The sequence below is a fragment of the Leptodactylus fuscus genome, chromosome 6, assembly GCF_031893055.1.
Source record: "Leptodactylus fuscus isolate aLepFus1 chromosome 6, aLepFus1.hap2, whole genome shotgun sequence".
In the NCBI taxonomy this organism is placed as follows: domain Eukaryota; kingdom Metazoa; phylum Chordata; class Amphibia; order Anura; family Leptodactylidae; genus Leptodactylus; species Leptodactylus fuscus.
In genome coordinates, this window is record NC_134270.1 from 103,418,408 (window position 1) to 103,436,327 (window position 17,920).

Below are 17,920 nucleotides of genomic sequence, written 5' to 3' on the forward strand. Positions count from 1 at the left end.
ATGAATAAAAAACGGTCTCATTCAAAAACTACAACTTTACATACAAAAGGTAGGTGTGGGATATCCTTTCTATGCGAGGATATGATTAGTTAAAAATGACTTTTTCCAATGATAGAGCCCCTTTAACCAAGTGATAGTCTTTTGTCTTGAATGGTTGCTAATGATTACACCTATGAATGCAGGAGTTTTGCGTATGGAAGAGCAACTTTAACATTTCAGGTTAGTTACCAGATAGGGTTAATAGGCAGCCCCATGTTACTGGACCCCAGACTGGACCCAGACATTGTGAACCTCCTAATTATTGAACATCTTAACTGCTAAACAGAGCAAAACCGCAGGTAACCATGGCCGAGACATGCCCTGCATTTCCCCATTAGTGGTTTAAAAGGATGATTAGGTCCCAAGAGTCACCCAAATTGCACAGTGGAAAGGGTCAGAGGACCAAGGAGGAGGCAAAAAGTGACAGTCACTCCTGTCAGTGTATGTAAAGTGCCATACATGTGGCACCTGCTGCTGTAAGTGGGTCATTGTGCCTCCATGTTCTTCTGTAACTAGACAAAATTCTGCCAAGTAAACCATGAGCCATGAGTTACGCCTGTTTCACCTGCCATCTTATCTACTGTGCTTTCATTCACACCTAACACCAAGGGAACCCCAAAATACCATCACACAGGAGAGAAGTAGTAGGGTTTGCCCCATGGGGGCTCTACACCATCACCTCAGTGCAATCTCCTCTTCTTTGTGCATGCCTATGGCTTGTAGGAGGTTTTTGGCACCAAAAGTGACCATGCCAAGTGTGGCCGCCATCTTAGACCTATTCCTAACTGCTCCATCTGCATACTGCTGCACCTTGAGTAACTATAAAATGTATCTGCATTGAATTAAACATTGTTTCCAATACGGCAGTTCATATAAGACAGAAGATACTACATAATTTTTTTTAGAAGATCCTATGTACAAATCTTGCGAATATCCATGACAATGAATCAATAAACACAAAATGATTTTATTAATAGCAGAAATTAATTTATTTGTTCACATATTTAACACCAAGCGGTCAAGTGTAAGGGTGAGGGAAGGGCAAGTGAACAGAAGGTGGTGGAAAGTATAGCTACTAAGCCAAGGCCAAGATCTTTACAACCCAACCAATCCGTCTGAGAAAGGCAGGGTTTTCACCAAAATATTGATGTGAAGATACAGGTAAGGTAATGTCTTGTCCAATTTGGACACAGGTTTGTTCATTCTTGATTTCATGAAGGAATATGAAGTGGTAGGTAAAGAGACAGATAAACAGGATCTTAAAAGGAGCTTGTCTTCAGACCTTCTTACAGTACCCTTGCAAAGTGCCAGTTGGACTCTATAACAAGTAAGAATTGCTTCTCCTCCGCAACCACAAAGAGTCCAAATTCTACAGAGTTGAGATGTAGGGAAGTTTGTTATATGCGTCTGGTCGGCTGTATGGCTAATAGTGATCACAGGAGTATATGTGACAAGCCATTCTACCGCCTCTTCGGGTCCTCTAAATGTAGTGTTCTTGAAGTTCCGGCCTTGTCACGTGCTTTGGACCTTTGAGTACATCTGTGCCTATTATGTCACCTTGTAGGGTATTATTCTCCTTAAAGGTACCTTCACCAATACTCCATTCTTGAATGATTTATTGTTTTATTTTAATATATGCTGATTTGTTACTTGAGTTATTTTGGTAATTCTTGGGATGGCAGCTTGTTGGCGTTCAGAAGTGCTTCACAAACTACTGCATAAACAGTTAGTTGTGTAATATTTTAATGTAAAGCGCTATTTACATCTGTGCACAGTACAAACAAGAACATACTATACATTCAGCATATTAAATGAGCTGTTGTGTGGAAAAGAGAATTCACAGATTGCGTGCAGTACCGCCTGATGGCCTACAGATGGCGATGTGTATTAATTTCACATTTATGACAAGCTACAGCATCCCATGTATGTCAATAACTGTCTATGGGATTGTTGTCATAAAGTTGAATGTGACAGAGTAAAGAGTGCTGAAAGATTTTTGAGCGTTTACTATTCCACCACCTCCTCACTGCAGACACTAATGCTTCTTAAAGGTTGGACAACTCCCCAGAAAAGGTGCTGGGATCTTCTTCTGACCTTGTAGTGACCTTGAATTGACGCCTGAGGAATCCCCCATATCTTTTCTGATTGTCCCACTTTAATTTAGGCCGGATCCTGCGCATAAATCCCCCATAGCGTTTCTGAAGATCCGCCACCCCTTGTTCTGTCTCCACCCCTTGTTCTGTCTCCACCTCTTCTACCCCCTGGCCTGTCCCCAGCTCTGGGTCCAGTATCATCCTCCTGTCTACCTCTACCCCCTGTAAATTCTCCAGGCTCCTCTTGGGGTATTTGCGCAGGAATCCTCCATAGCGCTTCCACTCCTCTTTTGCCTCATTCTGTTCTTCTGATTTGTTATTGACCTCTGTTTCCTGCTCAGAATCAGGTATCTCCAGGAGGTCTCTTTCTCCATACTTGTGCAAGATATCACTATAGGGCTTGCTACCTTCTTCTTTGTAAATGCCACTTTCTCGCTTGGGGGAGTTAAAGAAGAATTTATTCTTATCAAGTTTTTTCATAAATCCTCCATAACGCTTGACTGGTATCTCCTGGAGGTCTGACACTGTAGGCACTCTCTCTTGCTCCCTTTTGGATATATCAAGTACAGCTCCTACAGGAGACAACATATTCTCACATCTCTTCCACTCAGTAACAGAGGTAAGGGATCCCTCACATTGCAAAGAACAAACCTGCAAAATGAAAAATCAATTAGTCAATGCTTGCCATCTGATGCCACCTCAATGTCAACATCATCATTTATTGGGTCATTGTGTCCAAGATTAGGTTGGCATCTCTGGCCATTTTCTTTTACCAAAAGAAACTACGCGTGCAGCCCATTGGATGTCTTAGTCACCACTACTCCTGTTGAACTGCTATGGATCTATGGACAGATGCAGCTCAACACTCCATGGGCAATAAAAATTTTACAAACAAAAGAGTAGGAACCCTAGTTTAAGGGAATGAAATGAACACAAAAGCTCAGGAGGTATACATAGAGAAAAATGGGGTGTAACTGTGCTAGCATCTCAGCTTCAGCTCAGCATCCATACTATACCTACCAGAGGGCTGAAGTGGGAGTTGGCTTGGAACTGTAGGGCGCAGGAGAAGCACCAAGACACACAGTCTGTACAAGTTGCACGTGGAACAGAGAGACTAAGCAGCGTTATCAAAACCAGCAAACCCATTTCCAAGATTTTCTGCATAAACACAAAGAAAAAAAACAATACAATCAATAAGGTCGGTTTTACAATCATAGTCATGTTTTGGTTATTACTGCGATTTTGACAAAATAAACTCTAGGATTATTGATTCAGTGATCAGATGAATTACATAATAGTATCCAGTATTTGGGGGTACATGCGTCTTCTGGAAAACATATTGGACAAACCTTACCATAAATGTTTTGGGGGTCAATTGGGCAGGTCATCCACATGTCACTCACTGCTTCTAGCCATGGCCCTCCAATCCCTTGAGCCTCTTCCATGGCTCTCCATCGATCTTGCCATAATGACATCTGTCCATTTTTCCACATAACTTCCCTCTGTCCCACATGCTCTTCCAGTGCCCCTTTCATATTGTTCCTTTTTTATAGATCCCACAAAATGCCCTTATTCCCATTTTCTATCTTATATGGTCTCCTTCTAATAGTGTTTCCTTGCTTCCTCTACTGTATTTGTCTTTTATGCCATCCTGTCTTCCATGCTACCGAAGTTTAGTACATATAGCTGCAATCCTAGAAAAAGTCACTGAATATAAACCATAATATCAAAGGCAGTATGCTAAATGCCAAAAAAGAACTTTTGGAAGAGATGAAAGGTTCTTGATCAGTTTTTTTAGTTACTTGATGGGACACATTCAGAGAGATAGGTAACACCTGATAAGGGCAGCTCAGGTACTTTTTCAGTAATTAACATATTCAAGGCTTAAGGTGGATGTATGCACGTTAAATGTCAGGACTGCCTGACTATCTAAGGTTTCATACACATCTTGTTTTTTACAATGTTAAAAGACCGCAGTTAAAACACATAGAGTTTCCCTATTACACCTACAGTATATGGGAAATGCCAAGGTTTCCATAGGTATAATTGACATGCTGAGATTTACAAAAACACAAACGCATTAAAAGCAGTTGACATCCTAAGGGTAAGTTCACACTGACCGGCTCCCATTGATTTGAGGAGGCTACGGTCTCAAAATCCTGACCAAAAAACCCTGTGTGAACTTACCCAAAAGATATTCATTAATCTGCACATAATTTAGTCTGGTTCCTGTCAGATTCCTCAAAAAGTCAGATGACTTTCAAGATTGTTTTGGAATTGCTATATAAGCAATTCCCAGATATGTCACATGAAACTGATAAGCTCTACTATCAGCAAGTAAGCATCTTTGTATAATTCAGTATCATGTTTTGACCACAGCTCACTGTGAGGCCACTTAGCCTTTAGCCGAGTTGGGACCCATTTAGCCAAGGCAAAACTTGGTATATGAAAATAAGTGCACCTGCACAGAAAGAGGGAACTAAACTAGTAATGCTATGGGGGCCTGAGGTCAAATCAGGAGAGTACGGATTAGCCAAAACATAAACAAAGATATGTCTACGTCGTAGACAAATCAGAAATAGCCAAATCAGAGAGAAAGGTGAAATCTAGAAAAACAAGCCAAATGTCAGTACCAGGAGATCAGCAACGTTGGGGAAAAGCTCAGAGAAACAAGGAGCCGAGCTGTAGAAACTATTTCAGGTAAATGACTGTGCTAAAGCCAAGTATTAATACTCCGCCTCTATCTAGGATATGTCTTAAACTTCTGTCATGCTGAGCAGACCCAGACAGAGCATGACTGCTGGTCATGGTAACCAGTGACGGCTGCAGGCTGGAGAAACAGGAGCATGGACAGTGAGATTTCTGACATAAGTAATAATCTTATTCAAGTCTATTTGGCCACCTTAGGCTCTATTCACATCTGCATTGGATAAAAATGTTGGACATGCTGTACTACTTTTTTCCAGTAAAATGCCAAATACAATGATGGAAACCATATGGACTCTGTGGCTTATTCCAGGATACTATAGTTGGTACTATTACTACTATTTGCAGTGTGGCCATGGGTGAGTCCACGCTACCGTTATTAATGACCATTACTCATATCTGTTGTAGTTTGAGAACAACAGACTTTAAAGGGGTTGTCCAGGAATTCTCTCTGGCAGGATGACGGGGAAGGTGAATAAATAACCCATACTCACCTCTCCAGAGTTCCCCATGCAGTCCAGTCCAAGAGCGCCCAGAGGTTTGTTCCAGCGGAAGTCCTCACTTGCATTTGACAAAAAAAGGAACAGGAAAGGACACGGGAGGTCACCAGTGTCATATGTCAGTGATGTCCTGTGTCCTTTCCTGACATTCAGCAAGGTCTTCTACCAGAACAAGCTCCCAGGCGACGCTGGACCGGACTACGGCAGGGGTCTCTGGAGTGCTTGGGGACAGGTATGTTTTCTGTTTTTCCTTCCTCAGCCCTCTGCCACAGAAGGTGCAATTCCTGGACAACCCTTTTAACAGTTATAGAGTGATTGATGGAGATGGAGTCTGTCTGAATGCACTCTAATGTAAAAAACGACAGACGCGACTCTTCTGATGGAAGAAAAATGTAGTTGCTCTTATCCTATGAGGGGTTAGGTGATGGACATTTATAACAGTAGTGTGAACATCCACTAACTCTGTGAATACTACACTAGGCACTGGGGTGATAGTGGGTGGTACTGAGGGCACCATGATTTACTCTATGGGTCAATGTGGTTAGAACTCTGTATCAGCAGTGAGAACTTTGCACTTCGTGGTTAGCGCGCCGCCTCTTCATGTCCTCTTTTGCCTTTCCAATAACTTTAGAGGTACATACAGCTGCAGCCATGAGACACATATGGAGGACGCAGAGCATATAGTGTACAACTTCCCAGTGTGATGACAGGATGGAGTGGCCAGGTTGTCATGCCAATATTAATCAGAGGCTCGGTGCAATTTGTATAAGAAATATGGATGATAATAAATCTCCATGGATACAGTGAGTCATTGTCAACAGTGTCATCGGGGCTCACACACTGCATAGATCAATGTTTTTCACTTTTTTTTAATATCCATATTGGCGTAAAACGTCAAATCTATGGGCAACAATGTTGTATGAAATCTACAGATTCTGCTACCAGAAGAGCATTGCACAAATTGCCTGAAAACTCTGAGCTAGAGGGCGCTATTAAGTCCATTAAACCATCCGCCTAAGAGCCAAGTAAGGGGATGATAACAGGTTGATGCTCCTCCATTTTTCAGCTCTTTTCATGAGTCAGTGATCGACTCCACTCTATAGGGCTCCACAAAGGCGGATAATATGCAATCCTAGAATTTTCTAAAGCTCCATACACACAGCCACAGTTTTTGGGTCTGTGTGTCCAGGCCATAGAACAAAGCCGTGAGATACTTATCTGTGTGCCCTCCGTTCCATTCTCACCAACTCTTTCACACACTGCACATGGCCATGTATATGGGAACTAACTGTGAATACAGAGATAGCGGTCAGTCACTGCTAGGACGGCCTCTGGGACTTCTCAACATAGCAAGAGGCATGAGCCATCATTTTAATGGATAAATGACGGATTATACTGAATCTTTCCTCACAAACCTAGGCATTAATTTGCTCAGTTCTTCCTGATGCCTGCATGTTAGACAGTATTTCCCTCTGAGAGGCCCCCTTTAGAAAAGGAGGTGAAGGTTATGAGCTCTGACCTCACAATTAAAGGGATTGCAACAAATCCATTGTTTAGAAGATTTGCGTTTGAGATGTCAGAAGGACTAGGATGCTATGTTTTGTAGTCTATTTTGATATATGTTTTTGGGCAAGCTGTTGTGGCGGTATAAAGTAAAGAATATCCAGCGTCTCCAGAAGGTAAAAATTAACTTTTATTTCCGCATTAAAAAAATATAAGCATCACAGGTAAGTACACCCAGCGTACAGAGATTTTTTAAGCTTAAACAATCTCTGTACGCTGGGTGTACTTACCTGTGATGCTTATATTTTTTTAATGCGGAAATAAAAGTTAATTTTTACCTTCTGGAGATGCTGGATATTCTTTACTTTTTGCTGGCTTTACAAGTGGAACAAGGTCCATCCACATCCGTGCGGCCCAGGATCAGGTGTTCATGATTAAGGGGTGAGCTGAATATACATTGTTTTTTGCGTTGTGGCGGTATGATGGATTCTCTATTGTTGTCATACTGGTTTCCCAGAACTTGGTATGACATTTATTAATATATTTCCACTCCCTGCAGATTAGAACGTATGTATAATGTGTTGCCAGTTGCCAGTAATGGAATGGTTTAGGTGGTACTTACTGCACCTGTGACATCTATCTATCTATCTATCTATCTATCTATCTATCTATCTATCTATCTATCTATCTATCTATCTATCTATATACGCTCCCTCCTCATCGTCAGCACCGTCTAGTCTCAATGTTTTCTGATACTGCCTCCTCTACTGGACATAAATCCTGTTTATGGCATAAATGTGTATTAAAACTTCAACTTTATTGAAAAAACTCTAAAAAACACAGATATATAGTGATGCATATGTAATGAGCTTTACACCCTTTTTATATTTTTTACCCTGTATTAATGTATAAACAGGGCTTAGCGGGCAAATAGCTTTGGACATATCATCCACTGTGAAACAGTTCACATATATGTAGAAATCAGGTGTCAGAATTGTTAGTACAACCTCGCCCTCCGTGTTGCTTTAAACACTTTTTACTCGGAGGTACGTGTCAGTTGAAAAATAGAGCTAAGGAAGAGCTCCGTTAATAACTCTGCATATGATGTAACACAGATTATATAACTCTGGATATATTGCTCAGAGCCAGCTCTATCAGATGGTTTGTATAAACAAATTCCGTGTCTCTAAATACTCGAGACACAAGACGTCCAAACCAAAAAGTCAACACCTTCTCTATGATACAAATAACTAGCCCTTGAGGGTTTAATTGTTGCGATTAGTAGGGAAAAGGCCAAATTGATACATTGTAATATAGACAATGGCCAAACATTGTTCCCAACTATAAATAGGAGTGAATATCAACAGGGACTAAACTATACAAACTCTGTTGCACCCTAGCATTATACTAGTATGAGCTATGGTTATCTGGTTCACTAGTTATTTGTATCATAGAGAAGGTGTTGACTTTTTGGTTTGGACGTCTTGTGTCTCGAGTATTTAGAGACACGGAATTTGTTCATACAAACCATTTGATAGAGCTGGCTCTGAGCAATATATCCGGAGTTATATAATTGTGTTACATCATATGTAGAGTTATTAACGGAGCTCTTCCTTAGCTCTATTTTTCAACTGACACGTACCTCCGAGTAAAAAGTGTTTAAAGCAACACGGAGGGCGGGGTCGTACTAACAATTCTGACACCTGATTTCTACATATATGTGAACTGTTTCCTAACAGAAGCGTCTTTATTAGGTCATTCACTGTGTATATCGCAGTGGATATGTCCAAAGCTATTTGCCCGCTAAGCCCTGTTTATACATTAATACAGGGTAAAAAATATAAAAAAGGGTGTAAAGCTCATTACATATGCATCACTATATATCTGTGTTTTTTAGAGTTTTTTCAATAAAGTTGAAGTTTTAATACACATTTATGCCATAAACAGGATTTAGTTTAATTAAACCCATTGAATTTATTGAACTCCTCTACTGGACATAAGTGCTGGTGCAGCTACATTTAATAGTCCATGCAAATTCTAAACAGCCTTATTCTTCCATGGGAGCAGAGTCAGACCATTCTACCATCTGTACTGGACACAAGTAATCCTGCAATTTTGTTTTCCAGTTTACTCTACAGTCCTTCTTACCACTACAGAAAGAGGAAAATTGTGCTGCTTCAGGCGAGCACAGGAGGTACTGCATCCATCTATGCAAATTCCACACATTGAATATTGCTGCTGCCCCTACTGGTTAGAAAAGGTTTTACAGATTTATATCCAAGACCATACAAATTCCAAATGTTCTAATGGTAAGTTCATGCCCTTCAAATTCCTCTTCCATTTCCTGCTTTTTCCCATATCCCACTGATAATGTTCAGATAAATCAGCCTAATAAATGGAGTCACTTGCACTACAGGTTCTGTGTCTGAGTCAGCTGCAGAATCTGCGGCAAGATCCTCCTCAAAATCAGCGCCAAATTCCACCATGTGAACATGTCTATGAAATAAACAAATAATTCCAGGGTCCCTACTGGACAAGGGAGATACTACGGTGTTATTTTCCAGTTTACATTTGATCATTACTACTACCAATACAGAGAGCAGAGGTATACTGCCATTACTGGGCATCTATACAATAAGATGACTCCGAGTGATCAACTGTAACCTGGAAAGGATACCTAGTAATAAGTGCAGCACCCCCACAGGGGAAATTAGGCATTACACAGTTCTCATTTACATCAATGGATTGTCTGCTTAATGCAAGTCTAGACAGCCTTCATAGTGAGATATGCTCTTTGTAACCTCTCTACTCCTGGACAAGAGATGCGGATCCTGAATGGGAGACCCTTCCCCAACTCTATAAAGAGGTATATGAAAATTGAATTTCTACAGTAGACATTGCTATAAAGCTGCAGCTCCATGCAAGGCAGAAACATGCCATGTTATTACTATTTTACAAACAACAAGCAATCTACTGCCTCTAGTGGGTATAACAGGTACTACAGCTGTATTTGCTGTAGAGAGCAAATAATTCTATTGCCCCTACTAGACACAAGTGACACTGCAAAATGCATTTATTAATTCCAATCTAAGTGCTATCGTCTTTGAAAAAATACATCATTTACTGTAATCTGTAGATTTATAATGGAATTATTGACGTAATATAGCACACATTAGAGGCAGCTTATACTTGTACTAACAATGCTGTATATTGTAGGTTAAACAACATGGAAATATACAAATGAAGGTTTCTGTTCTCATCTAGCAGAAGCAGCTATTTTTCATACAAAGATATGAGAGCACATATGTCCTTGAGAGGAAAAAAAATAAAAATACCATGCAGATAGATGCAAAGGGAATGGGATACACAAGATCGTAATATAACAATCAATGACGCCTCAAAGTCAAGTGCTATACTGAAATGTGAGGTTCTGCATAGCTTAGAACAGCATGTATATTTCCTGCTTGTCACAATGCTCCCAACCACCTATACCCAAAAGCTGCTCTTAACTCTTTGTTATCCTGTATCCCCATTATCCAGCATATAACCATTGACTAAACAGATAAAGTCATCTAAGATACCTGACAATAGTACAATAGAATACGTTTAACCCTTTGTTTTGCCTAGGTCTCTTTTGTCTGAAACAATGTGTTATAAGTTGATAGACCTTATCTACAATATATGATGTGTCTTGTATCACTTATTGATAAATTCTTATCTAGGTCACTAGCCTGGCTCTTTCAGGACAGGGACAGGCAAGGTAGAACAGATGTGGACAAAAAACACTCCAATGAGCTTGCTGGTAACATCAAAGTTTACCTGTAAACCCACAGTATTGCTGGCAAAATAGTGCACAAGTCAAAACCACATCCACCATCTGCAAGATGTCGGTTTCAGTTGCCACAAATTTAAGATAAGAAAAGATAATCCTTTAATATTCCCACCATGGGACCCTAGTCCCAAATATGTCCCTAGCCTCAGAATATATATGAACCATGTGCAGTCTGTAGACGTAATACAGCCACATGACCAGTCATAAAATAATTACACGAATTACAAAACCTTCAGAATAATAATAAATAGTCATGAAGTATGAAAAGAGAAAAAAAAACAATATATGGCAAGGGACGCAATGGGAATGCTGACAGCGGGGTAACCTGTGTGAACTTACCAGTGACTTATCTACCGCAATCTAAAGTAGCAAACAAATCCCATCCACTTGTTATGACCAAAAACCACAGCGCAAAGTGACCTGTGCAGCGGATTTTAGAATCTCAGCATATCAATTATTGCTTTAGGTTTTAACACTTGCAATGTAAGACTGGGGCCACATGTTGTGAAAATGCAGGGTTTTACAGTACCTGCAAAATGGGTGGGATTCTGGCTAATCCCATCCACACATTGTAGAAAATAATCCACAGTGGAAAAGCTGCATTTCTGGAAATCACAGCAAGGCAGGGGCGTAACTACCATGATAGCAGCGGAGGCAGCTGCCACAGGGCCCAGGATACTAGGGGGCCCGGTGACAGCTGCTATCGCTGCGGATTATTATTTTTCTTTAAATAGGCCGTTACCTGCTGGAGTAACTCCATCACATAACGGGCCCTATTTACTGCAGCGCCGGGGGCTGCCTGAGGATGGAGAGGAGCTGCCTCCCCCACAGTCCATCTTCAATTGCTGCCTTTACTACTGCACCCAAGCAGGGGCCGCCTGCTGTCCGGGCCCCTGCTGCCTCCCAGCACTTGCATAGTGACACAGGCCCTGTGCCGGCATCTATACTAGTAGATTGAAGGATCTGAGACATGACGTCATCATGGCGTCATCAAAGGTCCTTTAATCTACTAACATAGACTCAGTGTCTTTTGTGTGCGGAGCTACCCGGATTGTACAGGTCAGTGTACAATGGGGGGAATGGGTTATAGGCTGTGAGGAAGAGGGGTACATGAGTGTGCAGGGTGTGTGTGAGAAAGTCTACACCCCCATTCCTTCCTTTCTCACATACAGCCTGCACACCTATGTACCCCTCCTACTCACATTCTGCACCCCCCATTCTGCCCTATGTGAGCAAGAGGAGGGAATGGGTGGTGTAGGCTGTGTGTGAGCAAGAGGGGTACATGCGCATGCAGGCTGTGTGTGAGCAAAGAGGCTGACCTGGGGGTGCAGGCTGTGTGTGAGAAAGAAGGAGGAATGGAGGTGTGGGCTGTGGGTGAGCAAGAGTGTGGTGGAATGGGGGGCTCCACCCTTCAGATCACCCTCTTGCTCGCACACAGCTTGCACCCCCATTTCCCCTCTTGCTTATACATACCCTGCACCCCACGTCACCCTCTTATTCACAAACAGCCTGCACGCCCATTTACCCCTCTTGGAGGGGGCCCCATGTCAAAAGTTCATCACAGGGCCCCGTCATTCCTAGTTATGCCACTGCAGCAAGGCTATTATACCTTTGGAAACACTGACGTTTTCTGTACAGGTATAATAGGAGCAGAAAGTCTGCAGAGGAAAACTGTGAAATCACAAGGTGACAGCAAGCACATGGGGGGTAATTTTTCAGATCTGGTATCTTCCACACCAGTCTTATGAATTCCTCTGCTAGTGTGAGGTGTGCCAGAATTATTAAGGCTCAGGTCTCTTATTAAAGGGGTATTCCCATCTCGCTTGTTCACCAACCTGCATGCTGTGTGCTCTCTTCACTTCCTGGTTTTCTTGGCACATTGGTGGGCGGGGTTTCACTTGCTCTGCTATCTGCTATGTTTGCAGGCAGTAATGAGGGATTGGTTGTAAATGCATTACCACAGTATGAAGCTGATGTATAACCTGATGTAGCAGAGCTGGATTTGAGTCAGTTTGCATTACATACAGAGGTATACATTACATACATTGCATTACATACAGAGGACTCCCTATCTCAGCCCTTATCAGCCAAATTCAATTAAACCGACTGATAAGTGGAAGAGCAGGAGATAAAACAGCTCAGAAATCCCGGAGCTTTCACCTCCCCTCTCCCCTATCTGAGAAGCTCCGTTACTTGTCTGTGGCAGAGACATACACAGCTCAGAGCTGCTGCCGAGCACTCAGCCCCTCCCCCCACCCCGAGAGCAGGCAGCTATGTCGCTTGGGGACTGAGCAGATAAGCCCATGGTCCAGGCCTGTGGTCATAGAAATGCAGTGTAAACAATGAAGTGAATAAATTAAGATAGTGGCTGAACAAACCAGTTTTGATAAAGCAATGTATATAGGAAAAGTCTTAAATCCACATAAACTAGCAGTATAGATAGGATGCTTTTCATGGGACAACCGTCTGGAACGTCTCGTAAGGTCCCTGCACCAGAACTGATATCTATTTAAGATGAGTGCAAGCTTTTCTGTCTGGTTGAGGCATTCCAACCAATTCTTGATCCTAGTCCAGTTCCTAGCAAAGTGGGTAAAGGACAAAGTGGAGTATTTTTTGGTGCAAACAGCCATGTGCTAAAAATGCACTATTTTTACACCAGAAAACCGTCATTTTCAGTTTATTAATTTCCCCATTAATTTTTTTGCAAGTCCAGTTCAAACGAACAAACAAACTGCAATAAGTCTTTCCCGTGTAAATTTACCTTAATAGCAGAAGATATGTTTTCTATCCTTAGAAGTGAATTTCTACTCATTACAATTATTGTCTGGCAATCAAACCCCTAGCAAGTCCTATTAAGGCCAAATTAATAACATTTATTTATTATTTTTTACTCATCCTCTCATGTATATTGGCTATTTATCACTAATTTCGTCACTAATTTCACCCTTGATGCATACACATCTCAAGAACATGCTGCTTGTATTCCCCAACCCCACCACTTGCTTTCTTCACCCTTTGTGCCACTTTCACCATAGGCATTACATATGGTCCCTCCATCACAATCATTACATATGTCATTATTACTAAAAATAAATGAATCGGAAAATGGAAAAATTCCGGGCAGTAGGTCAGGGTCAGTGGAGGGATGTGACCCTGGATACTATCCTCTTGGCTGGAAGGTGACTCTGTTGCTGTTCAGAAAGGGATCTGGTGTAGAATGTCAGATAAGGACACTGTTTAAAGGTAAAGAGTCAACCACATGACGCCCCAAGTTTCAGGACGGGACTGGACAATGTTTAGGGTGCTTTCACACAGTTGTAGGTAAGGTGCAGTAAAGCATACATTCTTACTGTTGTTTTCAATGCAATTGAAATTTTACAGGGGAAATTGTAGAAAAAAAATAGTTTTGCCTGTAAAAAGCAAAAACAGATCACAAACTGTAATAACAGCAGATGCTTTAGTTGTGATAAGATTGTTAACTGTATCTCGGCTGTGCTGCCTGACAACATAAATTATATTAATTAGGTAATTAAGCATTATCATACGATCTGTGACCCCCTCAGGGGTCTATTCACACAGTGCAGTTAAAGAGCAGTTTACTGTCATGATTACTGTAAAATGATGATGCTGCAGTTTCTGCTACATCAATGCAAAACCATTGCACTCTGACAGTGTTACATTAATCACGACAGTAAACTGTGATTTATTTGCACCATGTGAACAGACCCTAAATCACAGCTCTACAATCGCATTGATTCCACTTATACTATGGTGTTAGATCGCAGTGTGATACTATGTATAATGGATTCCTAGGGGACCACATGAATTCTAGCTTTCATATGTTGCTGTGGAGCCCCGGCTACCAGACAATTTACTGTACACCCTTAAATGAGGTATTTTTAGGGAGATGTGTGTTTTTGGCCACACTTGTAATGCAGCAAACTACTGTGACAAGCCTTGGACTAGAGGGTCTTTAGCCCTTTAAATCCGCACTAATGTTTGTCCCTGCTTCAATGCTCCAGGGGCAATAACCCTATACGTTGGCTATTACGCTGTTTAATCGGTATATTATGGTAGTGACGTTGCACCCCAGTGCAAAATACGTCTCTTTATTCACCATTTTTATTTTTTTTACCATTATGATGATGATTATTATTATTCCCTTTTCTCATTATTCATCTTTGGTGTGATTGAATGAAGATTCAGGTCATTAACGTTGTTCCTCCTGGGAATTGTAATGGGGTGAAAAATTGCTTTAACTGAAGTTAATAACTCACATTTCTCTATCTTCTTAGACTCCATGTCATTCACGTCATTATGGGGGAGGGGTGAGCTGGAAAACAGCAATAAGTGCCACTGTGGGGAGGGTGATAGTGACACATAACATGGTATTATGGCAGTGTAGACTGGGCGACAGATTGTATTGTATTGTATATAATACTAGAGTACCTAACATTTACTCACTGCTAAAATGCCATGTTTACAGCAACTATTGTTAGGGATACATTTGGCACCGCTGTACCAGCAAACGACATGGTTAAAATTGACATATGGTTTAGGTAGGGGACAAGGCTGGATCCCTGAAATGTCAGTCCTAACCCTAATTATAATAGTACAAAGGAAGAGCGGATGATATCAGTCACACATAGAGATGTAAATGTCTGTGGAGGTTCTCCATAATCTACAGTCAGTCTCTCCCCTGCCACAAAAGACTGCAGGGAGGAATAGACTGGAGTCACCTGTCCTATAGTCACCCTCTGCCCAGCCACATATGGCTGCTAACAGGGAGCAAGAGATTATATACTGGCCCAGTAAGTGAAGAGAAAACAGACAGCAGGGTTACTTTTCCTGTTACTGTCCCTATAAACAGAAATCTTAGCACTCAGTCACATTGTGGGTACCTGGACCCCTGTATTATACAAGAGGTAACATGAACCCACCGTCCCAAAGTATATGGCACTTATAACCTAAAACAATTCTATACAGGGAAATTTACCTCCAATTCAAGAATCTTTTGTACTCCTCAAGTCGTGTTGCCTGCAGCAGGTTTTGGAGAGTCTTCCTCAAGGATGTTGAAGTTCCTGAGTCTCTTTTTAGGGATCCAGCCCTTAAACATTAGCAAACATTTAGTGGGATATCTGTAATGGGGAAGGGGGGGGCTGTGTGGTTAGGTCAGCACTCTGTATACTGATCATTGTATTATAATAATCCATAGAGATCCACTAGCTGTAGGGCAGGATTTTGCTATAGTGTGTTATGGAAAATCCCTGGAGTAAGTTTGTTTCGGATCCTATGGGATGTTTTCCTACTCTATACTATAGAGTGTCTGGTAAATTTGGGGTGCTGTGTGGTAGTGAGAAGTGGGATAGTGGAGTGATGTACACTAAAAGGTTGTACAATTTCTGGTGATTCTTTGGGGTGCACTTCTGTTCCGATATTTTCTGATGATTCCTTGTGATACAATGTTCTATGGTTTTTTTGCATTTACTGATATTTGTGTACTGTGTCTCAGAAATTGGTGTTAGTATAGTGACATAACTTGTGAGTTAAATATTAGGGTACCGTAGCTTTTCACAGTTTCTGTGATGTCACAAGGAGCGTTCATTCCTGGCTTTGTATAAGATTGTGTCATAGTTATGGGATCACGGAATAGACGCCATATCTTATGGTGAATTACTGATATGTAATATAGGGTGGTGTGCACTTTATAATATTTGTTTTCTAATTCTGGCATAAGATAAGATAAATTAAGATAGCAATTACACTATACATTGTAACCTATTGGGATGTTTTATGAGCTTGTTTGCTGAATTATTTGGGTACACCAATATCTTATGATATTTTCGTGGGTATGCCATACTTTGTGACTAGTAAATTTGGGATGGTGTAGATTGGTATAATGACAGGTGATATACACACTATATTTTACAATTCGGTGTATTGTACATATGGTACATATGGACCATAAGACAGAACACTAAGATGCCATGTATGTGCCAATAAGATTGTACATTTTCTAGTTCCCAGTGAAGTAGTGTTGTTATAACCTGTGTGTGCTCTTCTGTATACTCTACAGCAGATCTGTATGTTCAATATTGTTAAAGAATACCATATCTGTCTATGTTCTATGTCCTGTAAATTTAGTATACTTAGGTGGTTAGCTGTAAAATAAAAACCTAGAATGACAGATATTCAGAAGTCCAGTATTATTATTATTAGTTACAGTCTGTATGATGTGATGGCATATTGCTGTGTACTATATATTACATATGGTAAACTTATCGTGCCTTGAAGAGATATGTGATATACATAAGACAATGGGATAGCTAGTGTTATAGGACTGCTAATTTTGTGTTATAAACATGGGGTGCAAATTACAGATGTTGCAAGGGAATGCCCTGTGTGCAGCATATGTGTTATATGTTTGGGTGTGCGTTGTTTTGGGGTGTCAAACTATATAAGATATGTAGGGACTTTCAATTTATATGAATGGATTTAAAATTGTTACCTCTTTGCAAGACGATGAAGCCTAATAGAAGTTGGGGACCTTTCCTCTCATCTGTGGGTCCAGGCAGGTGATCTTAACTCCAGAAGTCAGTTCCAGGTTCTCCTGGCTTTCATATGAGCGCATGAGACTCTCCACAACTTCTTATGTATGGGGAGGTGCACAGGGAGGGACTGCCATGATATCCCCCACCCCTTCTTCCATTAGGATTCATTGTAAACCTGCATTCCATGTGTCGAGAATGTCACTGCATCTTCTTATCATCATCATCATCATCATCATCATCCTCTGTCTGGAAGAAAATTTAAAAAACAGATTTCATATTGTCAGTTGTAAAATCTGGGACAAACAGTTGACAATTTATGCAATAAATGTATATGGAAGAAAAACATTGGCAATCTCTTTTTATGTGAATTAATTTTACAGGATTAAATATTAGAAATAATATACACAATATAGACTGTGTACTATGCACTGTATACACTATATACTACATACATTTTATTCAACATGTACTATATACAGTATACACTATACAGAGCATGTACTATACATAATATACACTATACAAGCATGCACTATACAAAACATGTACTGTACACAATGTGCCCTATACAAACAATATAGTATACATATTATACAGAAGATATACTACATACTATACACAGCAACTACAGCACACAGTACACACTATACAAAACGTGCTATACACAATCTACACTATACAGAGAATACAGTATAC

The 17,920-nt window shown here is 40.8% G+C and overlaps 1 protein-coding gene across 2 annotated transcripts; it reads right to left on the reverse strand.

Moving 5' to 3' along the window:
• Positions 1 to 1,686: 1,686 nt before the first annotated feature.
• On the reverse strand, positions 1,687 to 17,284 carry PDYN (prodynorphin). Of its 2 annotated transcripts, XM_075278625.1 has the most exons (4): positions 17,182 to 17,284; positions 15,670 to 15,780; positions 3,153 to 3,290; positions 1,687 to 2,783 (listed from the first exon to the last, which is right to left on the reverse strand). In XM_075278625.1, exons 3-4 carry the CDS (start codon positions 3,276 to 3,278, stop codon positions 2,085 to 2,087), a joined length of 825 nt encoding a protein of 274 aa, XP_075134726.1. In that variant the 5' UTR covers positions 3,279 to 3,290; positions 15,670 to 15,780; positions 17,182 to 17,284; the 3' UTR covers positions 1,687 to 2,084. The 2 variants fall into 2 exon arrangements, with proteins under 2 accessions (XP_075134726.1, XP_075134727.1); XM_075278626.1 differs by lacking the exon at positions 15,670 to 15,780.
• Between the last annotated feature and the right edge of the window lie 636 nt (positions 17,285 to 17,920).